At 49.4% G+C, this 27,768-nt stretch overlaps 1 protein-coding gene across 10 annotated transcripts; it reads right to left on the minus strand.

Moving 5' to 3' along the window:
* Positions 1-260: 260 nt before the first annotated feature.
* On the minus strand, positions 261-27,768 carry DNAJC5 (DnaJ heat shock protein family (Hsp40) member C5). Of its 10 annotated transcripts, none has more exons than XM_081255456.1 (9): positions 27,572-27,763; positions 11,666-11,832; positions 10,980-11,102; positions 10,508-10,563; positions 9,931-10,125; positions 2,992-3,109; positions 2,012-2,225; positions 977-1,148; positions 261-566 (listed from the first exon to the last, which is right to left on the minus strand). In XM_081255456.1, exons 6-9 carry the CDS (start codon positions 3,096-3,098, stop codon positions 463-465), a joined length of 597 nt encoding a protein of 198 aa, XP_081111582.1. In that variant the 5' UTR covers positions 3,099-3,109; positions 9,931-10,125; positions 10,508-10,563; positions 10,980-11,102; positions 11,666-11,832; positions 27,572-27,763; the 3' UTR covers positions 261-462. The 10 variants fall into 10 exon arrangements, 9 of the variants coding, with proteins under 9 accessions (XP_081111582.1, XP_081111584.1, XP_081111583.1 ...); XM_081255458.1 differs by lacking the exon at positions 27,572-27,763 and adding an exon at positions 23,914-24,041; XM_081255457.1 differs by lacking the exon at positions 10,980-11,102.

A 27,768-nucleotide genomic window follows, 5' to 3' on the forward strand; every position in this document is an offset into this window, starting at 1 on the left:
GGAGCAGACCCCACGGCTCCAGCCAGGCAGCACCTGCCTCAGGCCCCTACGGGCACGGGGAACGGAGTGCCGTCCCGCCCGAGCCCGCCTGACCGCGAGGGACCACACGGGCCGTCCAACCGCTGCGTCCACCTGCCCGAGAGCCCTGAGGCGGCCCCACATCCGGGGAATGCGGCCTGGCCGCAACACGCTCACAACACAGACAGACATGGAACGTAACCCCGCACATGCTATTAAAAAAGGAAACAACAGAAGAAGAAGACCGTAGCTAAACTGCTTTAAACACTGCATGCTACGCACTTCGTGTGTCAGGGATCGGCGGGTGGGCGGGCACAGAGGCGGGCTGGCGCTGCCCTCCCGGGGCCAGGGCGGCTCCCGCCCCACCTCTGGGACTACAGTCCATGATTCTAAGGTCGAGTGGCTGGGTGCTGACTGACCCTCGAATCACAGCTTCTCCTGAATTTAGTTGAACCCATCGGTGTGATAGCTGGGGTGGGAGTCGGCTGTGAGCTGGGTGGTCTCCGTGGCGGACGCCGGCTGGATGACGATTGGCGTGTCTGCAGCCTCTGCAAGCAAGCGACGCGCGGCCTCAGGTCGGGCCGGTGGGCCTCTCGGCCCCCGACACGGTCTCTGGGCGACACGCTCAGCCACCTGGTGGCTCGACCTGGGTCAGAGGTCGTAAGACAGGCGCCCAGGGCGGGGCGAGGCTGCCAGGACCTCCGCCCCACACGACCTTCCTCAGCGGCCTCGGCCCTCGGCCCTCCCCGCCTACTGAGCCACCACAGTCCGCGGCGGGGACAGCCCTCCACGCCTGCTTTACCTCCGGCGTCCACGTTCACACCTCAACCGTCCCGCCGCCACCACAAACACTCCCGCACAGTGTCAGTGCCCTCCTGTTTGACGAGACAGGGCGACACGTTCAGGGCCCACTCCGGCCCCGCCCCTCACACGCGCCCCGGGCAGCGGGCACACTCACCCCTCTCGTCGGACTGCAGCTGCGCTTCCAGGTCCTCGGGGGACACGTAGAACTCGGTCTCCTCGCCCTCAGGCGCCTTGGGCTTGCACTTCCCGCAGCAGCAGTTGAAGCAGCAGCAGAGGCAGCAGCAGCAGTAGCAGCAGGTGAGGAGCCCGCAGAACACGAACAGGGCCTGCGGGCAGGGGCCGAGGCTGTGTGGCGAGGCCGGGGCGCAGCTCTCACCCTGCGCCCCGCCCCTGCCGCCAGGGTCACAGAGGGGTCCCCACGCCAGCAGCAGACTCTTTTCCAGATCAAGGAGAATAAAGAAAGCACTGAACACGGGAAAACAGGAAGGCAGGAAGGAGGAGACCAGCTGCGTAAAGAAGGGTTGGGCTTCCCTGGTGGCGCAGTGGTTGAGAGTCCGCCTGCCAATGCAGGGGACGCGGGTTCGTGCCCCGGTCTGGGAGGATCCCACGTGCCGCGGAGCCGCTGGGCCCGTGAGCCATGGCTGCTGAGCCTGCGCGTCCGGAGCCTGTGCCCCGCAACGGGAGAGGCCACAACAGTGAGAGGCCCGCATGATGCAAATAAAGGGTAACTTCTGAGAGGAGAGGAGGGCTGACTGGCCGCTGCCAGACCGGCTTCCAGACGGCTCAGCGCCCTGCAGTGAGCCATACCCTCGGGACTTACGTGACAGATGCTTTGGATAGAATCAGGAAACCAAGTAATGTTACAATATAAAACAATAATATTTTTTTCAGAAGTTTCTCAAGCTAGACATTTCTAATAAGTCTTCCCTAATCACAAAAATAAATCTAGCCACAAAGTGATGAAAAAGCTCGTCTCCTATTTCTACCACAGCGACTCACGAAAGAAAATGCTGTGGATGCCACCACTCAGCACGGACCTCGCTCTGTGCGCTCGGGCTGGATGCAGGCAGGCCACAGGCCAGCTACAATCCGCTGGGACTGGGCCTTTGCCCGTATCTACGGGGACAAGGAGCCCGCCACGTGCCCAGATCTACCTGGCAGGATGCGAGTGCGGGAGCTGCGCCCTCACCTTGGCCCACCAGCTGGAGAGCACGAAGTAGGTGTTCACGTTCTCCTCCCCAAACTGCTCAGCCACGTAGAGCCCCAGCGAGCCGTACTTGTCGTAGATGTTTCTTTTCGTGGAGTCCGTCAGGATGGCGTGGGCGTTGTTGATCTCCTTAAACTTGTCTGCGGCCTCTGGGTTATCTGGGTTCTTGTCAGGGTGATATTTCAAGGCCAGCTTCCTGCAAACCAAAACCATCTGTTGGTCTCACGTCTCATGCTCATCCACCGGATGGAGGGCCAGCAGAGGAATGTTTACCCATCACCACCTCCCTTTCCAACCAGCCACAGAACTAGAGAACGCCAGGCTCAACAGAAATCTCTACAACTGTCTCAGGGCAAACCTCCCGTCCTGAACCATCCACAGAGCAGCAAGTGCCCGGGGGTGCGGGGGGGGGGGATGGGGGTGGGGGGTGGAAAGCTGACCTGCGGGCACTCCCAAGAACTTCCAACCCCGCTGCTGCCCTCTAGCGTCCTGACTGTACATTTGCCAAATGGAGGGACAGGCAAGGAGCGTGCAGCACAGGCACTTTATTGTACTGATACGGAGATAAGCTGAGAACACAGAGGACCGTGTCAGCTGTCTGCACTGACCACAGTGTCGGTCTCTGGCAGCTGCTCAGAGACACCGCGCACGGGAGGGGCCCGCTCAGCCACGTGGCAAGGCTACCCCGGGGTGTGGAGACCCTGCCATCACAGCTCAGCACATCCAGACCTGCCCCCCGAGCCGTCTGTTCCAGGGTAGGGAGTACGCATGACCCACAAACTGCTATTTTTTTGTTGCCAAGAAAACATTAAGGTAATAATCGTAAGCTATAAGGGGACACACTACACACACAAAGATGCAATGGAATGGCTACCAGTGAAACAGTGAGTAGGCTGGGGAAACACATGCAGATGAAAGACAGGAGGGGCGGGAAACGCCCGCCCCGGGCCCAGGCCTCTTACCGGTAGGACTTCTTAATGTCATCCGAGGTTGCGTTCTTGTCCAGCCCCAGAACGTGGTACAGGGACTCCCCAGAGGTAGAGAGTGAGCGCTGTCTCTGGTCTGCCATGGCAGGCTAGTCTACAAGGAGAACGCAGAGGAAACATCAAAAAGTACAGATAAAAATTCTAAGCGCAGAGCTGATGGACTTGATTCCATTTGACTATTTTAAGCAAAAAAATCACAGCACTTTGTAGGGGTCCCAATGTACACCAACATAACACACTCAACTACAGCAGGAAGGAGGTGTGGTCCCACATGGGGGTTAGGGGCCGTTTCTAACTGCTACACTACTGTCAACCCTAAGTAGACTGTCAAAAATTTAAGTGTGTTGTTTGCAATCCCTTGGGCAACCTCTAAATGAAGACATAAGGAGGCAAAGCTAGAAAGCTGAAGGGAAAATGAAAATGAATCTCTATAGACCAAAAACTCCATTAAGAGGAAGAGATGGTCAAAATGGATAAAAAAATGCAAGACCCAACTAGACACTGTCTGCGAGAGACACTTTAAAAACAAGAGCCTCAAAATACATGAAGCAAGTGCTGACTGAAATAAGGGGAGAGGCAGACAACTTCACAGTCACAAAAATCTTAACACCCCTCTCTCAGAAACTGACAGGACACACACACAAAATCAGGAAAAATACCGACAATCTAAAGAACACTATCAACCACCATGACCCAATTACCGCTATGACACCCACATCCACAGAACTTACACTTTTTAAAAATCACCAAGACATACCACATGATGGGCCTTAAAACAAGTTTTAACAAATTTAAGTGGACTGAAATCATACACAGTATGTCCCCAACCCTAACAGATTAGAGACCCAAAAGGAAAATATCTATGAAAACCTCAAGTGTTTAAATATTAAACGATACACTTCTAAATAACATGCAGTTCAAAGAAAAGAGGACAGACATAATTTCTAAACTCATTACTGATCTAATAATCTGCATGTGATTATAGGCTACTACATAAAAATAAGTTGATATATTCATAGTTGCCAAAACTCAGAAGCAACCAGGATGTCCTTCAGCAGGTGTTGGATAAATAAACTGTGGTCCATCCAGACAGTGGAATATTATTCAGCAAACTTGTGTTTTCCATGAAAAGACATGGAGGAAGCTTAAATGCATTTAAGTGAAAGAAGCCAATCTGAAAAAGCTACGGACTATATGATTCCAACTCTGACACTGTGGAAAAGACACAACTATGGAGACAGTAAAAAGATCAGTGTTTGCCAGGGGTTGGGAGAGGGAGGGATGAACAGGCAGAGCACAGAGGATTTTTAGGGCAGTGAAACTATTCTGATACTACAATTGCAGATACGTGTCATTATACCTTTGAAAAACCCCACAGCATGTGCAACACCAAGAGTGAGCCCTGATGTAAACTACAGACTTGAGTTACTCTGTATCAGTGTTGGAGCATCACTCAAAACAATGTACCACACCAATGCTAATAAACTGTAAGACTGGGGCGGGTAGGGAGTACAAGGGAACTCTCTGTACATTCTCCTCAATTTTTGTGTAAACCTAAAACTGCCTTAAACAATAGTTCTGCTATCCTCAGAGACTGAGATTACAATAGGCTGTGAAGAAAAAGGAGCACAGAAGGTAAGACAGTCTCTGGAAATCACTATCTGAGCAGTGAAGTTGTCAACGAAGCAGACGGGTACAACGATATGCCTGAAACGGCTGAAGGCCAGAGCACAGAGAAGGCACAATTCAGGAAGCGTCTGAACGGAACCAGCACAGAGAAAACAGAAAATGAGAAAATCTGCCAGGCAGGAATTTGAAAGGCAAAGAATACAGACAACTGAGAAAAAATAGTCAACTGAAAACAAAACTAGAGCTGAAAGAAACCACAAGTGTGCGAACTGAGGCCCCACCAGGTAGGGCGCCAAGGCCACACTTCAACATCCTGGGCGCCAAGAACGTCCCCAAACAAAACACGTTCCGAATTCTAAGGAGAAAGGAGTTTCATCTTAGGATTCCACTATCAAGAAAGTGTAAAGTCAGAAGAACGTATAAACGCAAGAGTCTGGGAAAAGTACTGCTCACGCATCTTCAATGAAACAGTGATCTGAGGAGTACTTCAACAAAATGTGGAAGGAAATCAAGAAACAGGAAAAGACGTGGTAAGAGGAGTGGTGGTGTCCCGGCCTGCGGGGGAGCGGCCCAGGAGTGCCCCCTCCTGCAGGTGGCAATGGTCACTTCTGATCACAACACAGGACACACACATGAACTCCCTCCAGACTGGGTTCCGCAGGGGCTGGGCTCCCCTGGCCCCCTGTAGCCTCACGACGCAGGCACTCCGACGGTTATGTCACAGACAGAGAGACAGATACACAGAGAGGTGAAGTCAGGACCTGGATCCAAACCGAAAGGCACGGTCTCTTGGCTGAGGGACACCAGGTCAGCCACCTTGGCACGAAGCATAAGAGACGGTGGTGTACAGCTGAGGGCAGGAAATTAAGCACGCCTCACTTCAATCCCAGAGATGGTGGGCTTTGGAATCAGGGTGTGAGAAATCTTAAGCCCAGTTCCGACAGCTTCCAGCTGCCTGGCGTGGCGATGTCGCTGCAGTGCTTGGAGCCTCCCTCCTCACCTGGATGGACACAAGGACGCCCCCTACCCCCCGCCCCATGGCAGGGCTGCACAGAGCCCAGGGACCCTCAGTGATGTTGAGGATGGAACATATTCTCGTCAAGTCTCCATTACTAGGAATTTTGTCCATTTACTCCACAAGAGAAGTACCAAGACTTCGTCAAGTTTAATTACTACTTGGCTAAGTAATTTTTTTGGTCCTTAGGTACTGTTATGGAAAATACAACTCTGACAAGTTATTTTGTATTCTCAGTTACTCAGTGCCTACTAAATAGCGCTTTGAGAGCCCATCCACAGGAAAATATCAATAAATACTTTTGTATCTGCTTATAGGAGTACCTATATGATTATCTGAGACGTCTAGAGGCAGTCAGCTACTTAATTTGATTAAAAAGAATTCCCTGTGGAACTTTCGCATTTAAGTCATGATTCTCCAGCACCACTTGCACCAGAGATCACAGACGTTCTTGCAACAAGGGGCAACACTTCCTAGTCTAGGGCAGAACCACCCTAAGAAACATCAGCACACACCTGGCTTAGTGACTAGGTAAGCTAGTCACTGTGGTTCATCACCTGCTTGTTCACAGGTACAGACAGATCACTGACTTTCAAAACCTTAGAATTAATTTTCTTTTCTGTTTTTTGTTGTTGTTGTTTTCTACTGCTGAGTTTTAAGAATGATTTGTATATTTTGTTATATTTTAAATTTTTTATTTATTTATTTTTGGCTGCGTTGGGTCTTCGTTGCTGTGCGCGGGCTTTCTCTAGTTGTGGCGAGCAGGGGCTGCTCTTTGTTGCAGTGCGCGGGCTTCTCACTGAGGTGGCTTCTCTTGTTGCAGAGCACAGGCTCTAGAGCGCAGGCTCAGTAGTTGTGGCGCACAGGCTTAGTTGCTCCGCGGCACGTGGGATCTTCCCAGACCAGGGCTCGAACCCATGTCCCCTGCATTGGCAAGCGGATTCTTAACCACTGCGCCACCAGGGAAGCCCGGCAGGCGGATTCTTAACCACTGCGCCACCAGGGAAGTCCCAGAATTAATTTTCTTAGTTTCAATGAACTGCCCGCAACTATGACCAAACTTCAAAGGCCAATACTTGTTTAATAATAAACATATCTCCTCAACCCCAGGGATTAAAAATCAGGTTCTGCATTCCCAGTCCTTAGTGCCCGGCAGCTCTCCCTCCCCAGCCAGGTGTGGCGCGACCCTGTGACACTCGGTGCCAGAATGTGGTGGAGCAACACGGAACATTCTGCCTGGACACTGACACCATCAGGCAAGCTCTCCCCACACAGAGGACAGGTTAATGCTCATGTGGATTCAAGAACGTGTGGAACCAAGAGCTTCCAGAAAACACGACTTGGTGATAAAATCCAGCCAGTGAAGACGTGAACCAGAGGAAAGTCATCAACAATGGAAGCCGGGGCAACAGCTCTGCAGGCAGGCGACAAACCCACAGAAATGCAAGATCCCGACTGAGGAGCGGCAGGAGCTCCAGCAACAAACCCACCGCAAACCTCCTGGCCCCCATGGCGGGTCAGGACACAGGTGGGCAAAGTGTGTGCAGCCAGCCCCACGGCCCCAGCCGACCCCGGCACACGGGTGCCCCTGGTTAAGGGGGCGGGTCTGCTGTGGTGAGGGAGGAGCAGTTTTTAGTATCACCGTGATCTTTTGTTTGCCAAATTCGAGGGAAACTGGAACGCTTCTGTTTAAAAGACAATGTGGGGAATTCCCTGGTGGCACAGTGGTTAAGAATCCGCCTGCCAATGCAGGGGACACGGGCTCGAGCCCTGGTCTGGGAAGATCCCACGTGCCGCGGAGCAACTAAGCCCGTGCGCCACAACTACTGAGCCCGCGTGCCACAACTACTGAAGCCCGCGTGCCTAGAGCCCGTGCTCCACGAGAGAAGCCCTGCTCGCCACAACTAGAGAAAGCCTGCACGCAGCAACGAAGACCCAACGCAGGCAAAAATAAAATATAAATAAATAAATAAAATTTAAAAAGTAATACAAATAAAATAAAAGAGGATGTGAATATCTTCGGAAGGTAAGTATCTGGTAATCTGGTTGTTTCTGGGAAGAACCAGGGAGCAGAGGTTAAAAGACTTATTCTTTGTTGTCTACCATTTCTTTACCTATTCCCATACTATTGTTTGATTTTTAAAATCATTTTCTTCTGTAGCCTTTTCTGCATTGCATGAACTTTTTATAAATCTATGTATCTTTTTTATAAAAACTACAAAGTTGTCGTTCTCCTTGTGCTTCCAGACGCACGTCTGCCCTCCTAGAGGCTCTGTCACAAGTCACTTCCAGGACACACGACTTTAGCATGTCGGACTGTCGCAGGTACCGAGAACCCAGCCTTCCTGGCCAACAAGGTCCTTTAGCCCCAGGAGTCTGGCCCACACTCCTGTGCACTAACTTCCCTCTCACAGCCAGCAAGTCTCCAACAGTCCCTACAGAATCCCTTCTCATCTGAGTTCAAGAGCAAGCTGTCCATTTGGGGATCTGTTTTGGCTACTAGCCAATCAAAGGGGTCTTGACGGAGGATCCAGCCAACCAGGGTCCAGTCAACTCCACGTTCTCCTAAGAACCAGCAAACATCCTCACGTGGACTCCCTCCAATCCAATTTTCAATCATTAGAGTTTTCTGACATCACAAACAGTAAGAGTGAGAGACTAAATAAACTTCCTTATATTTTAATGAAATCACTGACAGCATAGCAATGGGTCTGGACAGCTGAAGCCTAATTTAATTATGTCTAAGCCAAGAAGTCAAACACCAGAAAAGAGAAAGCTGGGGACAGTAAAAGTCAGCACAGACTTTAACACCAAGGCTTACTTTGGTGCTATTCGTCAAAGTATTATTACTCTAGAAGCAGGTGTGCAAGCTTTTTGGTAAAGGGCAAGATAGTACTATTTCAGTCTTGTGGGCCATACAGTCTCCATGTCCCGAGTTCTCAGCTCTGCCTTTGAAGCATGGAAGCACACAATGTCTAAAAGAATGGGCACAACTGTGCACCCATAAACCTGACTTAATTACAGAAGCAGGCACAACCCTTGCCCCAGGAGTCAAGTAATGGCTCTCTTGTGAATTATTTTAGGGAAGTTGGGTGTTGTGAACAGGCACTTACATTTGTGTGCTGTGGGCAAGTGTCAGCTTAGTTACTGTGACTCTTTTTCGGTCCTCAAAGTTAACTTTGCACAAATACAAAACGAAGACGTGGGCAAGAAATGTGAATATGCATTTCCAATCAAGATGGCAAAATCCAAAGAAACTTGTTGCAACGTGAAGCAATTAGGCCAGACAGTAGCAACAGCGCCCACCCTGAAAAGTTGCTGGAAAAGCTGTGAACGAGGTGCCGGCATTTTTGACATAAACCATCCAAGAGTACTCATTGTCGTCCCCCGTCAGTCACTCTTCTTACTTTAGATCATGGTTTAAGCACCACTAGCTCTGGCTTCTGAGGGTTTTTCCAACTGGAATCTTGGGTTCCCATGTAATACGGAACAATGACCCTGATAATATCTTCATACCAAAGAACAGAGAACCGAGATCCCTTACTTTGTGAGTTTCTCCACTGAGACGAGGAGAGCCTGCTGACTGCATCAGATACAAACTTTCCCCCGAGGAAGACACCCCCCTCCTGTCACCGCTGGCGGGTACGGATTCCGGCACAGCGACAGTGCAACCCTACGCCCAAGCAATAAAGACGACTTTCAATGTGCTTTGCTGGGGCTCCAACGACGATGACTCTGTTCAGAGGACACACGTCTGTCTCGAAGGGCGTCTACCTTTCCCCAGCATCACGGGTTCAAAAGCATTCATACACACGCCGGGTGCTGGGCAGGAGACACCACCCCTGATGCCGGGGAGTGCTGGGGCGGGAAGACACCCTAAATCAGGGTGAGCACAGCTCCCCAAGAACACTGTGATGGGAGCAGCAGAGGCCCACTGTAGGATCACCTGGCTGCAGAAGACAGAAGGAATACGGACAGAATCACGCGCAGGCCCACCAGTCACACTGCTGAAAACCAGAGACCAAGAGAAAATGGACGTGCTGCAGAGGAGCGAGCGTGTGAGCCAGACTCTCCTCGGTAGAAATCACAGGACCCAGAGGGCAGTGGTACCCAACTTGAAAGCACTCAGATAAAATACCTGTCAGACCAGAATTCTATTTCCAGAAAAAACACCCCTTAGAAACAAAGGCTGAAATGAAGACGTTCTCCTACAGAGACTAAGAGAACCCATCACAAAAACCTAAAATTCAGGAAACACCAATGAGAGTTACCTGGACGGAGGGGAAACGACACCAGATAGAAACCAGCGTCTTTAGAAGGAATGAAGGCCACTGGAAGTGATAAGCATGTAGCTAATAGATGATCTTTTCCTCTTTCTTTTTTAAAAATACACAGGACTGCTGGAAGCAGGAACTGATCAACCTTGGCTTGTGGGGTTTGTGCTCCAAGTAAGACAAACAGGACACCTTCGCACAGAGAAGCAGGGGTGGGGGAGAAATGGACACCTTATGTGAAGTGGGCAGCATGAGCTCTAAGAAAAGCAAACACCACACAGGGTCATCAACAGAAGGACTGACAATTTCTGGTCTATTCTATACAGAACACTACTTACCAATAAAAGAAGGATAACACACTGACACAGCAATGAAATCAATAAATCTCAAACACAATGTGTTACGCAAACAAGCTAAACACAAAATGACTCCATTTGTACAAAGATTAAGAACAGGAAAAACAATGTCGTGATATAAACCAGAAAAGCGACTGTTTCAGGGAGGTAAGGGGACCTCCTAGGAGGCAGGAATATTCTTAATTTAAATGCAAGAGTGATCTCACAAGTGTACACACCAAAACTCACTGAAATCCAGTTAAGATCTGTGCCTTTCACTGTATGTCAAGTTTACCTGCAGTAAAAAGAGCAGCTGCTGTAATTAATGTGATTTATTCTCAACATTAATTAGATACTACAAGAGAACCAAGTGAAACATAAAATTCTCTAATCTGTGATGGCAGGCTGCCTGTTTTTACAACAACTTTCATGGAGACACAGAAAAACATCCGTTTGCCTGTCATTCTGTGGCTGCTCTCAGCAGAGACTGTGTCACCAGGAAGCCGAAAATACTTACCGTCTGGCCCTTTAAGAATAAAATAGCTGCTATGAACATGATCCAAACTGGTATTTCATAATTTTGAGTCAGAAAATGAAATAAGTGCTGTCCAAGCATAAAAATTATTAAAGGTAAATTTCTACATCATTTTCACACACGTTTCAAAAGTTAACATTCTAGTTAGAAACTACCCACTGCCAGGAAATACGCACTTTTAAGTTTCCTGCTCAGTTGGGACACGGTCTTGTAACTAAGAGAGAGACGTGAACTGCAAATGGACAGATCTGACTTCATTCTTAGCATGTGTGGTACTGGGAAAGGCACCTAGGAGGCTCCTGTCAAGCAGAAGGTGGTGGAAGACAGTGAAGGGGAGAGAGAAAGAATCGAGTTTTGTGGGGTTTTTAAAGCATTAAAATCAACTTTTTTCAAAACCAGGTGTCTTAATATTTTATTTTCTTAATTTTCTTTTTTTGAGGTTTATTCTAATTTTATTTTTTAAAATTTATTTCATTGAAGTATAGTTGATTTACAATGTGTTAATTCCTGCTGTACAGCAATGTGATTCAGTTATACATATATATACATTCTTTTTCATATTCTGTTCCATTATGGTTTATCACAGGATATCAAATATAGTTCCCTGTGCTCTACAGTAGGACCTTGTTGTTTATCCTTCTTAATTTTCTATAGTGATCGGGTATACTTTAATGATTTAAAAGAAATAAACATTTTTCCAAAGCGGGAAAAAGATCATCCTAAAAATAATGTCCCACAAGTGACAAACTGAAGACCATCCCCTTTGCACCTGGTCAGCGCTCTCCCCTCCCCAGAGGTGGTTTCTCCCATTGTCTTGTGACCTGTCTTCTGCTTCCCTCGATTTCCCCCATCTCCCCAATACCTGGCACCACAGGCACACAGCTCCAAGCTCAACGCCGTGAGGAGGCTCCACTAGAGTGTCACGGGGGAAATCAGGTGTCCTCTGCCACCAGCCTCAAGGTCCAGGAACAGGCCAGCTGTGCTGAGTTGGTGACTAGTCTTTGCCTGAGGAGTCCAGGAGTCCAGCACCTGTTATTTGTTTTGTTTTGTATTTTTTTGGCTGCACTGTGTGGCTTGCAGGATCTAAGTTCCACGTGAATCAGGTATTGAACCTGGGCCACAGCAGCGAGTGCACCTAGTCCTAACCACTGGACCACCAGGAAATGTCGCATCTGCTATTTGAGGTAGCACCTCAGCATTTTGGTTTTTCCTAAACCCGTTTCCATTAAATTTCAAAGGCATCCCCGAGGCCCATGTCAGCACCTGGGGAGCAGCCATATCTACCTGAGCTGCACCTGCTATAACTCAGGAACTGCCATCCTAGCTATGCTCCCAGCCTTGGCTCCAGGAGGGTTAGATCCTGACCTTTAGGCTGCGTCATACCTTTAAAAACAAACAATGGGGGCTTCCCTGGTGGCGCAGTGGTTGAGAGTCCGCCTACCAATGCAGAGGACACGGGTTCGTGCCCCGGTCCGGGAAGATCCCACATGCCGCGGAGCGGCTGGGCCCGTGAGCCATGGCCGCTGAGCCTGCGCGTCCAGAGCCTGTGCTCCGCAACGGGAGAGGCCACAGCAGTGAGAGGCCCGTGTACCGTAAAAACAAACAAACAAACAATGGGCACATTCTGCAAATCTGTAGTGCATCCTGGTGCTGCTAGCAAGAGTACTGGGGCTCCCCCACATTGCGGGGCAGACAAGCCACACACGAGCAGGGAAACATGGGCTTTAAACCAGTCAAAGCTCGCCAACCCCAGGAGGCAGGGGCCCGGTGAGGGGAGGCTTTTCTGGAGGACACGCAGCCGGTCCTCCCGCAGGGCCGCCAGGACAAGTCTGTGAGGCACGGCTCTGCTCCTGTCGCCACCCCACTCAGGTCCTTCCCCAACAGCCCACTGGCTGCAGCATCAAATCCCAGCTCCTGGGCCTGCCCTACAAGGTCCTTCTGGACACAGACCCTGTCTGACACCAGCCTCTTCCTGCCACTGCGCCCACTGGGCCTCACGGCCTGACAGCTCGCTCTTAGGCAGAGGCAGTGCTGCCGACCCTGAGCACCGGGGGTCTCCTCAACGTCCTGCCCCCTCCTACGTGGCACCCCTACTTAGACCTCCGACCCTGAAGCGACATCCCTGGTCCCAGAAGGCCGGTCCTGGCGCCTGCTCCATGGATGCACAGCAGAGCCCATCACATTCTATGGAGCCGTCCTGAGCCTTGAGCATATGTCTCTGCGTTGTTTATTTGTTCAACGAATGTTTAGGAAGTACCTGCCATGTGCCACACTCTGCTCTCAAAGCCGGGGATTCAGCAGTGAACAAAATAAACAAAACGGACAAAAATCCCTGTGCTCACAGGGCACGTCTATGCTCCTTAGAAGACATCTTCAGGGGAAAGAGATGTGTATTCTGACTCTTGTATCTCCATGTGTAATATCAGCATGCACTGAATGTTTATTAAGAGTTGCTGTTGAATTCAATCTACTATTGCAGGAAAAAATCATATGCCAACTTTGGAAAAATCATATGCCAACTTTGGAAGAACAGACTTGAAAACGTCTTAAAAGGAAGGCTATTTTGGTTCTGTTTTTTTTTTTTTTTTTTTAAATCCCCCTCCCTCCCTTCCTTCCTTTCTTGGTTGCGCCGGGTCTTAATTGCGGCAGGCGGGCTCCTTACTTGCAGCACGTGAGCTCCTCAGTTGTGGCATGCAAACTCTTAAAGGTTGCAACATGCATGTGGGGTCTAGTTCCCTGACCAGGGAGTGAACCCAGGCCCCCTGCAATGGGAGCACAGAGTCTTATCCACTGGGCCACCAGGGAAGTCCCTTGGTTCTATTTTAAATATTTTATATAATATTTGATACACAGAAAGGAAGATATGGCACATATAAGTCATGATGCATCATGATAAAATAAACACCATGATCCCATCCTTCAATTTAAAAACTAGAAAGTTACCAATAATTTTGAAACTTCCTGCATTCTCCCCATATACATTACCTTGAAGCAATATTTATTACAATCCCTTGCTTAAAGAAATTTACCTCATATGTTTCTCCCTAAACACTATTTAGTTTTAATTTTTTGAGCTTAAAAAAATGGTCTTGGGGGCTTCCCTGGTGGCTCAGTGGTTGGGAGTCCACCTGCCAGTGCAGGGGACACAGGTTCGTGCCCTGGTCCGGGAGGATCCCACATGGCACGGAGCAACTAAGGCAATGTGCCACAACTACTGAAGCCCGTGCGCCTAGATCCTGTGCTCTGCAACAAGAGAAGCCACAGCAATGAGAAGCCCGCGCACCGCAACAAAGAGTAGCCTCCGCTTGCCACAGTGAGAGAAAGCCCGTGTGCAGCAACGAAGACCCAATGCATCCATAAATAAATAAATAAATAAGATCTTGTTTTAAAAAAATGGTCTTAACACTGTGTATGCAGCCTTCTGTGACTTGTTGTTTTTTTTTTGGCCCGTGACTTGTTTTTGAAGTTCAATATATTTCTAAGATTCTCCCAAATTGCTGGATATATCTATCATTCACTCATTCCTAGTACTGGACAAATTCCATTTTGGGAACGGACCACAACTTATCAATCCATCCTTCCACTGGAGGATGCCTGGTCATTCCCAGGTTTTGCTATTACTGGGGTCCTCTGAACCTTCTGAGCAATTCCCACCTACAGGTTCTCTAGGGCAGTGCCAGGCACGGGGTGGTGCCCTGCCAGCTCAGGTTAGTGCTAAGGGCAAAAGCTGGCAGCAAGACTTACCCAACAATAGCAAATAAGCACCGGAGAGGATACTCAACATCTCTACTCATTTGGGAAATGCAACTTCAAACTACAATGAGATACCACTACATACGTATCAGAATGGCTTAAAAAATAACCAGACAACACCCAGTGCTGGTGAGGGTGGACAACGGCTAGACCCCGTACACTGCTGCTGGCACACAAAATGGGGCAGCCACTCTGGAAGAGAGTTTGAAGTTTCCTATAAACTTAAAGATAGGCTTTCACATGACCCAGCCCTCCCGCTCCTGAGCATTTATTCAAGAGAAATGGGAATTAATGTTCACATGGAAAACCTGTACATGAATATTTATAATCGCTAAACCCAGACACAACACACATGTCCCTGTGAAAGGATAACAAATTGGAAGGTGAACACAATGGAGCGCCCCCGGCAGCGGAAAGGAACGAGGCGTCCGTCACACGATGTGGAGGATTCTCAGTAACACGGCGCTGAGTGACAGAGGCTGGCCGCAGAGGCTGCCAGCTCTCTGATTCCACGAACACAACATTCTTGAAAAGACAGCTATACCTACAGAGAGCAGAACAGTGGATGCCGTGGGCGTGGGGGGTGGGTACCGATGAGCGTGTTCCACAGCCTGAGCAGGGCGATGGTTACACAAATCTCTATGTATTAAAACTCAAGAGAACCGTACGTCAAAAAAAAAAAAGGTCAACTTTACTGTATGTTTATTTTAAAAACGTAAAAATAAAAATATCTGGGCTTGCAATTTTTTGTTTTGTTTGCGACTTATTCTTCTAGCTAGTCATTTTCATTGTAGTTTACAAAACTATCAGCCTGTGACACAATGGAAGTTAAAACAAATAAAATCTGGTCCTTCACCACAAACAGATTAGGAAGAACTGTTGTAGGGTGTGTACCTGCAAGTGGAACTTCAGGCTCCCAGAGAAGGGGCAGGCCACCCGCTACCCAGATGACCACACCCCACAATGACGGGCGCCCCCAGGCTTCCCGATTTCCCACCCATCTCTTTTTACTTATCATAAACACAAGTTCATACATTTTTCTATTGTGGTAAAAACTATAGGACTGACCACCTTAACCACTCCTACGTGTACAGTTCAGTAGTGTTACCTATTTGCACATTATCATGCAACAGACCTCTCACTTTTTCTTTTTTTTTTTTGGCCACACTGCACGGCATGCGGGATCTTAGTTCCCTGACCAGGGATTGAACCCGTGCCCCCTGCAGTGGAAGCGCGGAGTCCTAACCACTGGACTGCCAGGGAATTCCCTCTCACAATTTAATTTTTATGTAAATGAATATATCAAATCTTTGTGAACGTATTTTTTCTCTTTTTTCTTCAATAAATCCTTCTCCATCCCAAAATCCAAAGTGAATTCTCCTACACCTTATTCTCAAGTTTTGTCACCCACAGGTCATCCGCTCCATCTGGGGTTAACCTGGGCCCAGCATGAGACACAGACCAGCATCACTCGTCTGAGCAATGCCAGCCCCAAAGTCCCAGACGCCCCCACAGAATGTCCAGTCTTCCCCTGGGACCTGCGGGTGCACTCTAACTCCCACAGGGGAGGGTTATGGGTGGTGGTGAGGGCTCTCTATCTGGTTCCATTCTCAGAGTACTTTACTCAAAAACCTCCAAAATTACCTGAAGCAGTCTCAAAAATTTTTACAAAAGCTACAAATTCTGTTACTTCTACACACATCATTAAATAATACTTAAAACAATCATATTTTAATACAAGCATCCATTACAAAGACAAGGTGGGTTTAAAAGCAATGAACAGAGACTCCCCTGGCAGTCCAGTGGTTAAGACTTCACCTTCCAATGCAGAGGGTGTGGGTTCGATCCCTGGTCGGGGAGCTAAGATCCCACACGCCTCGGGGCCGAAAAACTAAAACATAAAAAATAAAATAAAATAAAAGCGATGAGCAGGTAATCCCATGGTTTGCCCCGTGTCCCCTGGGACAGGCATGGTGGGAAGGCCACACCAGGGCCTCTCACTGTCTCTGGGGATGCCCCTCCGAGGTGCAGAGGTTTCTAGGGCTGCCATGAGGCGCTCCAGCCTCCCCGCCCGCCGCCGGTCATCGCAGGAATGTGGCTGGACAGGCAGCCTTGAAAGCCGCTGTGCTGCCAGGGGTAGGAGGACAGAGTGCCCAGAGTAAAGAAAGTCCCAGGCCACAGATAATACATCATATCATGGGTAGTCGGAAAATACAGAAGCTAATAAAAAGGGCTAATAATGTAAGAAAAAGACTGTTAGGAACCTGGGGAGAGAGAGGCACTAGCCTAGGAGGAAAACATCATCAGAGCAGGGCCCAGGCTCCGTAATAAACATGGTTTCCACAAGTGGGAATAACGTAAGCAGTTCATGGATTTTCAGCAATAAACTTACAGACAAGCAACTTTATGTTTACAAAACACAACGTAAATTTCTCTTGACAGTGTAAAAGTAAAAGGACAAATGAGAGTCAGAGGAGGAGAAGGGAAGAAAGGAAGAAAGGCCAACACCCTCCAGTTAGCGAGAGCACGATGCATGCTGTTGATGGAGCAGGACCAAGTCCTGTCACACAGGAGACAAGAGGTAAGCGCAGCTACGCTGGGACAGGAGGACAAAGACGCTGCTACGTCGGGTCAGGACAGAAGGAACAGGGGATCCGCCAGGTGATGAGTCGGGACACAGCCATGAGGTGCGATGCAGTGACCGTGAGCCAGCACCTCGGGGAGGGGATGGGGTGCAGCCTGGTGCGGGCACGGCTGCATAGCTTCCCACACTTGGGGCCTGGCCCCACAGAAGAAAAACTTCACTGAAATTAAAGATACTAAAAATGAAGTACAACTGGTGTTCCAAAGACAGCTGACCTCTCTTCTTTGAAGGAATCGTCATTTAAAATCCGTGATTAACCTTGGAAAAAGGACATTCAAGAAACAGCTGGTGTGTGTGGGGGGGGGGGGCTTCCCTGGTGGTCCAGTGGCTAAGACTCTGCGCTCCCAATGCAGGGGACCCGGGTTCAACCCCTGGTCAGGGAACTAGATCCCACATGCATGCGGCAACTAAGACCCAGAGCAGGCAAATAAATAAATAAATATTGGGGGGTGGGGAACCAGCTGGGTCTGGAGCACCTCACCTCCTCAGGCAAGGGAGGGCCAACTCCTACCAGTGCTGGGGACACACGCAGAACACGGTGGAAAACCAGTGGTTTGAATGCATGACTCTGAACTCATTATCTGTTCCAGAAGGAAAAGATTAATACACTGCAGATTAGAAGGAAACAGCCACCAATGACCTCCACAGATATATCTGAAGAATTGTAAGCAAGAGTCAACAAACATGGAAGGGGTAAAAGGGACGATGCTGAGTATCATAGTCGTCTGTTACCTTTACTCCTAACTTAAAATGAATTTCAAACGTAAAGAATTCCTAAATTCTTCAGGAAAATAGAGGAACCCCTAAAGATGTCATCTTTCTTCCTTAATTCTAAGAAAAATAAAAAGCAACAGTGATGCCGAGCCTTAAGACAAAGAGAGAGAATTAGCGTCAAACGGATCCGTCTTGAAGAAGGGCTCCCCGCCAATCATCAAAGCACGAGAGAGAATGGGTCTGAACCCCAGGGAGACGGGCCAACCTACCAAAGAACAGTAACTAAGCAGCACTTTCACCTAACAGTAAGCACAATGCTTGGTCACAAAAAGAGCATGTATTCCAGTACTAAAGACACTGAACACTCGGCCCTCACAGAGGGAGCACGACGCTGACCAACAAGGGCTCAGCAGACACCCCCGGGGCAGCTGAAAGGCCCCAGCATGGCCACACCCTAAGCCCTTCTGAGGTATAAACTGAGCGACTGCCCCAGTACCGGCCGAGCATTCAGTATGGTCTATGGAATTAATTTTATCAGTAGTGACTTATGTCCAGAAACCAAATAAGGATTTTCTTTCATCAACTAATGCTTACATACAGTCAGTCAAAAGGAAAAGGTCAGAAGTTGAGCAAAACAACTCTAACTATGTGTCTGAATACAAGGAGAGTCAAAAAAACCTGAACATTCTCAAAAGCCTGTGACTCAAGAGAGGAGGCTGCCTATGGCCCAATGTGGACGGGAGAGCCTCACTTCCGACCTGGCCCTCCTGGTCCTGCCTGCTCAGCATCCCTGAGGTGCAAACAACAGGGCGACACTGCCTCTGTGTAAAGCGGGCCCAAAACAAGCTGGAGCCCTGACACCAGAACATGACCGACAGACACAGGTGACATTTCCATCATCACAGCACTGGAGCCAACAGGTACTCCCCTACGCACGAGGCTGCAGAAGGAGATTCTAGGCAGACCACTGCTATGACCAAACATTTCCAGAAAACCTGAACATATCCTCAAAGCTAGATATGAAACTAGACCGTGGAAGGCAAAAGTATTTCTTATAAAAGTAATGAGCAGGGGAGCTTTCTGGGTGTTGGTATTCTAACCTCACAACCCCTACAATCTCACGTACTGAAGTCACAGGTACCCTTCAACCCAGGCAGCCACCTGCTGCCCCCGGCCCTCCGCGGACTAGGCCTGCGGATCAGCAGATAGACTGGAGAACCGGAGGTATCTGTATCGTGACAGAAAGGGCGTAACGCTGACTGGCAACCAGGTGCAGGCCCACTCTCGTGAACGCTCACCAGGAAGGACTTCTTACTATCTAGAGACCATCACGACATTCAAATCCTCAACTGTGAATATCACATGAAAACACTTGTGACCAAAGTCACGGTCACACAGAAACACATAGGCTAAGAGACCTACTTAACGCTTCCGGGAGAGCCCACAGTGCTCAGAGCAGTGCACTGTGTGACACTGACAACCCAACGACCCCACCACCTTGGGGGCAGCTCCGCCCCCAGGGAGGGGACTGGACACTCCAACTCCAGAATGAGCAGAAGCCTAAGACACACAAAGCGGGTCGAAGTTCATCAAACGCAGCAGATGCAGCCACGACATCTTCTGTGTCTCCAGCAGGAACATGTCCCGAAACGCATCCACTAGAAACCGCGCTGCACTGGGACGCCCCAGCCAGGGCTGCCCCATGTGAAAGCCCCTGGGGAGGGGGCCGCCCAGGGTTCCCACTGCTGGACTGACTGCCTCTGATGAAGCAATGGACCCTGCAACGATGACCAAAACCAACCATTCCATCAAATCTAGTACGAAACCAAGTATGAGCTGCACGAATTACCCCAGGACGAGCCAAGTGTAGAGCCCCCTGATGGCAGAAGCGTGTCAAGACACATGCATGTGCTATCCACAGTTGTACTGGTGACAGAACTTATGATTATTGCTGTAATTTTACCAACATGGTACCTACAACCTAGGGAGTGCTTACCATGTGCAGGAATTTAGGGGCACACATGCTCTGGACCAAGAAGCCTGTGGGGCAGGTGCCCAGTCCAGTGGGTGGTGAGAGTGCAGCTCTTGGGCTACCTGCCTGGGCTGGAGCCTGGCTCTGGCAACACATGGACTCAGTGACCTGGGCAGTTATTCAACAGCTTCATCTCCTCTTCGTCCAGTGGGGCTGCAGACAGCCTGGCACAGTGTGTCCGTGATCAAGTCGTGTGAAATGCGGAGAACGGTGCCGGATACAAGATGAACACGAGCCATTACTGTTACGGCCTCCAACATACAGATGAGAAGACTAAGGCCCAGAAACTGAGTCATCTCGAGGCCACTGTGCCAGGGGTCAGCAGGACCGTGATGCAAATTCACGTCTGACTCCAAGTGCTGTACAACTCGACTGATTGTCGGTAACCATTTTACAAAGCGGAGTAAGTTTTCCCTGCCCTGAGCACAAATAACTTATTTTCTTGTACTAACCTACAAGCCTTATCTAAATAAGGTACTATATTAACCCTTTACTGTGTTTTTAAACTAAAATAAATACACAAAGTTTATAATGGTGAATAAAAGTTATGTAGGTTATAGTTTGACTCTCAGCTTGAACACTAATATTAATTATTGTTGCATACGTTTTAGATGTAAAATCCATACTTCACTGATTTGCCTTATTGTGTCCTTTGCCTTTTAAAAATATAGGAAGAGACCTGCCTTCAAGGCTTTACGGGGCAGGCATCTACTCAGGCAAGGCCGTACCGAGCTGCTATTCACTGCAACACGCTCTGCCCCTGTGACCACACAAAGAGGTGAGCTGTTCGTAAGCTGGATGGTCATTCTCGGGTGAGGGAAGGTCAAAGACCCCTGCCCACTCCAGGGAGCAGCAGGGGGGTCTGATGAAGTGACAGGTCTGCCTCGCGACACTGCGACTCTGTGAGCAGTTTAAGGAATGTCACAAGTAAAAGGTAGATCACAGGCACTTACCACGGTTTGCACAGCTCCCCCAGAGGAGAGCAGGTCCAAGAGTGCCCCTAACGCCTACGTGCACTGCAGTCCACCAACCTGAGAGAGGATGAGCTGGTGTTAGGAGCTGGCTGGACAGGCTGGCCTACTAGGCCACCAGGACAGCCCCCTCAGATAATGGGTTACAGTTCCCTTGTCACGGATCAATTTTTATAAAAGAAAGGACAGGGGCAGATGAAAAAGGCGTGTGAGTCACGTGGATACTACACACCAGGAGGAAGGATGTGTTGGCAACAGTCAGTTAGGGTCACCCAACCAGGCAGGATGATGCAAGAGAACGCGTCACCAACAGAAACAGCATTTTAAGAGGTAAACTCCGTGTTGTCATTTTACGGTGTGTGACAGCGTCATTTGTGCTTATTCTTCAACACCAACCACACTTTCATGCTAGAGAAAATATGTTCATCTGTTTCCTTATCTATACAATTGGAGAACAGCTACCGTGCAAGGCTGTCCTGGGGATTATGGCTGACGCATATGAAGTAACCCCGGCCTGCTCACAAGCAGACTGCTTCAGAGGGTTTGCTGTAGGGGGAGGGGAGGCATCCTCTCAGTCAATTTAGAAGAAAACAAACTGTTTCCAACAGACGACAACTATGCTTCGACAAGTTAAGAAATACTTCATAGACGATCCTCAAATTGTAGACGTTCTAGTTTCATCTCAAAATGACACTGGGCCATTAAATTGCATTAAAATATTTCAGCTTTACTTGTGATGAGCCTCATGATTCAAAGTATCAGGTAAATACAGTCCAGTAAAAATTGTTATCCGGAATACAATTTCTTTTTCAGTTAATTAAAAAAAAACAAAAAAAAAACAGATGTGGCCTAGTTTCACGCATCTTAAAAAGCCTATTTATCACTAAATTATCACTCTTTATTTTTTAATTTACTCAACATTCTTATTTTAAAGGACACAGCAAAATTTATTGCAACTGGCTGAAAAAATCTCACATTTTATTATCAAACCCTACAGCAGTAGCTAAATTAGCAGCAAAATATAAAATATAAAGTGTTAAAATCCTGTGTAGGTGAAGAAGAAAAGACACACACTGCGGGAGGAAATATAAATTTAGCAATATATGGCAAAAATAATAAAGTGTGTATTCTCTGACCTAGAATTTTTTATTATTTATCTTAGAGAAACCCTCTCACAATTAAAGACACTCCTTTTTAATAAAGGAAAATTCAATGGCACCACCTAACTAAAAACCAAACATCTGCTATGCTGCAAACCCCTTCCCATAGCAGAAGGAAAAAACTACAAGCCAGGCAGTGGCACAGGCTCCCCCTGCAGAGCCCAGTCCAGCTCAGTCGGGGCTGTGACGCGGAGCCCATGGTCTTGGACCCCCAGCGCCCGAATTCATTACCTCTGAAGCACCACAGGGCCAGACAGTACAGGATAGCTCAGTTCTGATGGCTTCACTATAACACATTTCACTCCACCCACCGAAAAGAACAGAGGTGAAGGGCAGAGAGAGCTCTCTAAGAACGGGGCTGGCCATCCCAGAGATAGCCAGGGCGGGGCTCAGCCGGCAGGGTAGCAAGTCAGCATTCCAATCCTCTGACTTCCAGGCCTGCAACTTTATAACCAACTGGCACAGAATTCCTCAGAACACAGCAATGGAGACACCAAATGACTGCACATTTCATTGCGTACACCGCCATGTTTTCTGGTGTTACACTGTTCAGTGTAGAGAAATTAAAAGCACAATAAAATTGTAAGTAATTCGGGGCTTCCCTGGTGGTGCAGTGGTTAAGAATCCGCCTGCCAATGCAGGGGACACGGGCTCGATCCCTGGCCCGGGAAGATCCCACATGCCGTGGAGCAACTAAGCCCGTGCACCACAACTACTGAGCCTGCGCTCTAGGGCCCGCGAGCCACAACTACTGAAGCCCGTGCGCCTAGAGCCCGTGCTCTGCAACGAGAGAAGCCATGACAATGAGAAGCCCGCGCACCACAACGAAGAGTAGCCCCAGCTCACTGCAACTAGAGAAAGCCTGCGCACAGCAATGAAGACCTAATACAGCCAAAAATAAAAATATATATATTAAATTGTAAGTAACTCATGATGATGAACAAGGTTCATTTACACTCATACATTCAGGAAATATTGACTGATCACTCACAATGTATCACACAATTTGAAAATATTAGTCGGGTTTAATGTCAGGAAAAAAAGACTACGGTTTCTGCCACAGAACTAAGTTCTAAAAACCAGTGATGTAGATACACCTACAATGGAGTATGATTTTGGAGTGAAGCGGACCTTCGATGTATACAGACAACCCTTGAAAAGCAAACCACTTACGAAGGCATTTTCAGTGACACCCACTGAATGTATGGTTTCACTACATACTCTCTCTTTGGAGAATGAAATTCTGTACTTCTTTCCTGCAATTTCAATGTGAGCTACCAATATGTTTGCAAAACTCTTAGAATTTTAAACAACTCTTACCTGCTAAGACCAAAACCTATTAAATGTCTGCAAGTACTAATAACCAAGAGAACATACCATTTCACCCATACAACGTCCTCAAACAAAATTAATGCAAAGACAACAAAAGACAAAATCAAAACTAAAAATTGTTTGGTGATCTAATCCTTAAATCCTCTGGGTTGAATTTCGAGTGACCAATAACAGACTGCTGTTAATCCTCTTCAGGGGATGTCACTACCTGAGCACTGGCCTTGCTATCAGGACAGTAAAAGCCTAACAGTTCCCTCATGTTTTGTTTTTTTTTTTGGCCGCACCGCCAGGCATGTGGGATCTTAGATCCCCCGACCAGGGATCGAACACATGCCCCCTGCACTGGAAGCTTGGAGTTTTAACCACTAGGCCACTAGGGAGGTCCCAACAGTTCCCTCCCTTAAATGAGGGATAGCATGTTCATAAAATATGACTACTGTCATTTTTCAGCATCTTTGTCACTTAAGATTTAGGAAGCAGTTGATGACATACCTTCCCACTTACCATCTCCTGTACTCCCCCAACAGGCAGTAAGGGCAGGTACCATGACCCTCATCTTAGTGGGGCCCCATCATGTGAGCCCGAGTCTCGTCCCCTTTCAGGAAGGAAAGTCTAGCACAGATTCTGCTGACACACAGACAGGGAAGGACTGTGAGAGAGCAGGAGATGAGTCTGCAGCTGAGGAATGCTCTGATCTGACCATCCAATAAGAACAGAACAACAAGCCCCATTTGGGGAGCACTGCAGTTTTAACTACTGCATGGGGAGCACCATCAAGAGCCAAGAGTCTCCTGTCCACCTCCTGGGCAAGAGCTGGCCGTCACCCTCCACACCTGTCCCCTGAAGACACAGGGTCTGTTTCCTTACTGGAAAACTGGCTGCCCTCATTGGCTGAGATATGGTTTGCCTACAGCACTGTATGCTCCAAACCCTGTACAAAGTACTTTATAAAAGGGTTAAGGAATTTTTCAAGGGTGATTATATCTGTGTCTATCATGCTCATTTTGGGGCTTCCCTGGCAGTCCAGTGGTTAAGACTCTAGGCCTCCACTGCAGGGAGCCCAGGGTTCAATCCCTAGTTGGGGAGCTAAGATCCCACATGCTGTGCAGTGTGGCCAAAAAAAAGAAAAAGAATCATTTGTAAATCAATTATACCCCAATAAAAATGTTTTTAAAAAATCATGCTCATTTTATTTCCTGACTTTAAAAGCAAAGTCCCACCTTAAATAAAATTCCACCTCGTCTCCTTACTCCCAGCCTCACAGCCTCAATTTTAGTCATTCATCCAACACCTACTGAGCATCTCCTACAGTCCAGGACCAAGGCAGGCATGTCACACCTGGGCTCTGAGATGCACCATCAGCAGCTTGCTAGGGATTCTGCCTGGTGGTGTCAGGTAGGTCAGCACAGGAACCGGTGCAGAGGCCTGACTCCAAGTTCCAGGTCTGAGACTGCGCAAAAAGCACACGTCTCCAGGGTAGCTCAGCATTGAGCACAGAGCCATCCTTCCTCCACGAGTGAGGGGGACTCAAGAACACAAAGGGCCAAGAAACATGCAGTATCTGTTCAGTCCCAGCACCACGTTAATACAATGAATGAAAAACCGAGAACATAAATTCACTCTGAGTGAAAGTTCTGGAAATGACTTGAGTCCTTCAGTCACACATCAGGATTCAGAGCAGGCCTCGGGAACAGCTCACTTTCATGTGGTTCTAACAGATTACTCCATCTCACCCATTTAATCAACAAATGTCGGGACTTCCCTGGTGGTCCAGTGGTTAAGAATCGGTCTTGCAATGCAGGGGACACTGGTTCGATCCCTGGTCAGGGAACTAAGATCCCACATGCTGCGGGGCAACTAAGCCTGCGTGCCACAACCAGAGACCGCGCGTGCCGCAACTACAGAGCCCATGCGCTCTGGAGCCTGCGTGCCGCAACTAGAGAGAAGACGGAACACCGCAACGAAGAGCCTGCATGCCGCAACTGAGACCCGATGCAGCCAACAAACAAACAAACAAATAAATAAATTTATAAACAAAACAAATGTCACTGAGTATTTGGGACTAGCATGTGGGTTTTACTTTCTGGGGGGTTAATCAAAGACAATTTCTAAAAGCATCATTACCAGTGGTAGATCTGACAAAAAACTTCTTATTTTGCACTAACTATAGACTAAAAGTTGCAAAAAGATTTACAGGGAGAGCCTAAGTACCTTTCTGATCTTCCTCTTAACTGGCTGTCCTTTCCCAAAGGGGAGGTGACTTGCCACACACCTGCCTCAGAACCCAGCCACAGTACTCAGTACTCAGCCACAATGACTTTCGAGTGACAAGGTCACTGTATTGCAGAGCTGCTACTACGATCATCACTTCCATTCATTCCAACAGTACTTCCTGGACACGCAGTACGTGCCAGCCACTGTTCTTTGCACAAAACAGCCTCCCTGTGGACCTCACCTCATAGTAAAACATTAAGTGTAATAAATATATTAAACAGGACATTAGAAGAATGAAGTGCTGTGGGAAAACTAAGCAGGAAAGGGAGACAGGAAACAGGAAGTGGCGAGCTGAAATTCCAGGTAAAGCAGTAAGGGAAGGCCTGCCCTCCCGGAGCCTAAGGGTGAGGGCAGGGCGCCAGTGATCCGGGTAGAGCCAGGGACGGAGCACAGGAGTCTGTTGAGAGCCTGGCCAAGAGGCCACTGTGGCGGGGGGCCCGCAGAGTGAGTCAGGGGGCCAGTGATAGGGAGACTGGTCACAGAGGATGGGGGTGGCCTGACAGGCATCCCTGCCCCGCAAGGGTCCCCATCCGAGGCCACACTGGTTCCACAGCTGAGATCCCCCAGCAAGGCCTTGTCTCCTCCACGTGCCTCTCTAGTGTCTGCTCACCGGACAACCCCTGGCTGCTCTGACTTCACCAGGGCCAAGGGGGCCAGGCATGGGGGTGCTGCAATACGTGTGCCCCTCAGAGCCCCGTGCTGCTGGAAGCACCTGCCACTCAGCCCCTGGCTTGGCCACGTGCCATCAGAGGTGCCCCAAGTCCCGCAACCCTGACACAGGTGGAAGGAGAGCTGCACGCTCTCAGGAAGTTTCTGAAGGCCCATAAGTCTTGCCTCATAATTTCATCTCTCAAAGTCTGACAGGTGCCTCGATCCTGAAACTCAGCACCACGTTTAACAAGAGAGAAGCAAATAAATGAACACAAAATCTCAGAAGCTTTGACTAGAGTTCTGCCTTCAGCCAACCAGATTTAAGACGGGGCAGTATAACTGTCGCTGTCAGCAAGGTAGTTTTTAAACAGACAAATAGTAAGGACAAAGGTGTCCAGGACAGCACCTCTCAGTCTATGACCCCTATCACACCTAAAACCTGAAAACGAAAATAAAACAGAAACGTTTGCTTCTTTTCCTGCATGGCACAACTGAGCGAATTCTGAGAACTCATCTCTTAGGCACATGAAAAAGCGAGTCCTTGATCCAGCCGCTCAACACAAACAAGTTCGAACCCGCGGGAATGAGTTCCTAACCCTCTCTCGGTAAGACTACAACACAAGGCACTGCTTCAGATGTCCTCGCGAGCAGAGAAAACATTTTTTTCTTACAAACCAGATGATTTTCACCCGCGAGATTAATCTACAGCGCGTCAAGGAACAAAGCTCAATTCCGCGAGCTAAAAGCGTAATGACCCAGGCACAGGTTACGTGGCTGCTGGACCGGCGGCGCCCCTCTTCTCGGCCCTCAGGACCGCAAAGACCCTCCCCGGGGCGGGGGCGCCCCGCGCAGACCCCGGCCCCGGAGCGCGAGCTGCGCTGGGGTGGGGGTGGGGGTGGGGGGGCCTTGGCTGCCGCACGTCGGGTCTCTGGCCGCCCCCAAGCAAGGGCCCGGTGGCCCGACCGCGGCGCACGGCCTGGGCCTTCCCGCCGCTCCGCCGGCCGCGCCGCCGCCCCCGGTCCCGAGGGGGTAGGGAGGGTCGTCGCCATTTCCGCCTCCTGGCGCGCGGCCCCGCCACCCCGCGCCGTGCCACCCCGCACCCCCTCACCCCACCCCCCGTCAGCCTCACCTTGCGCCCCGCCCCCGCCCCCTCATTCCGCTCTCGTCACCCCGAACCCCCGCCCGCCCGCCCGCCCGGCCGGCCTGACGCGAGGCCGCCGGCCCGCCGCGAGCTCACCTGTCCGCCTGCCCGCCCGCCCGCCGGCTCCGCTCCTCCCTGCGCGGCGCTGCTGGGCAGCCGGCCGACGCGCTCCTCAGCCGGGGCTGCGCCTCGGAACCCGGCGGCGGCGGCGGCAGCGGAGACGGCGGTTGGGGCAGCGGCAGAGGGCGCGGGAGCAGCACCGGCAGAGGCGACGGGGGCGCGCACGCTCGCGC

The sequence above is a fragment of the Mesoplodon bidens genome (genome assembly GCF_964165515.1).
Source record: "Mesoplodon bidens genome assembly, chromosome: 15".
In the NCBI taxonomy this organism is placed as follows: domain Eukaryota; kingdom Metazoa; phylum Chordata; class Mammalia; order Artiodactyla; family Ziphiidae; genus Mesoplodon; species Mesoplodon bidens.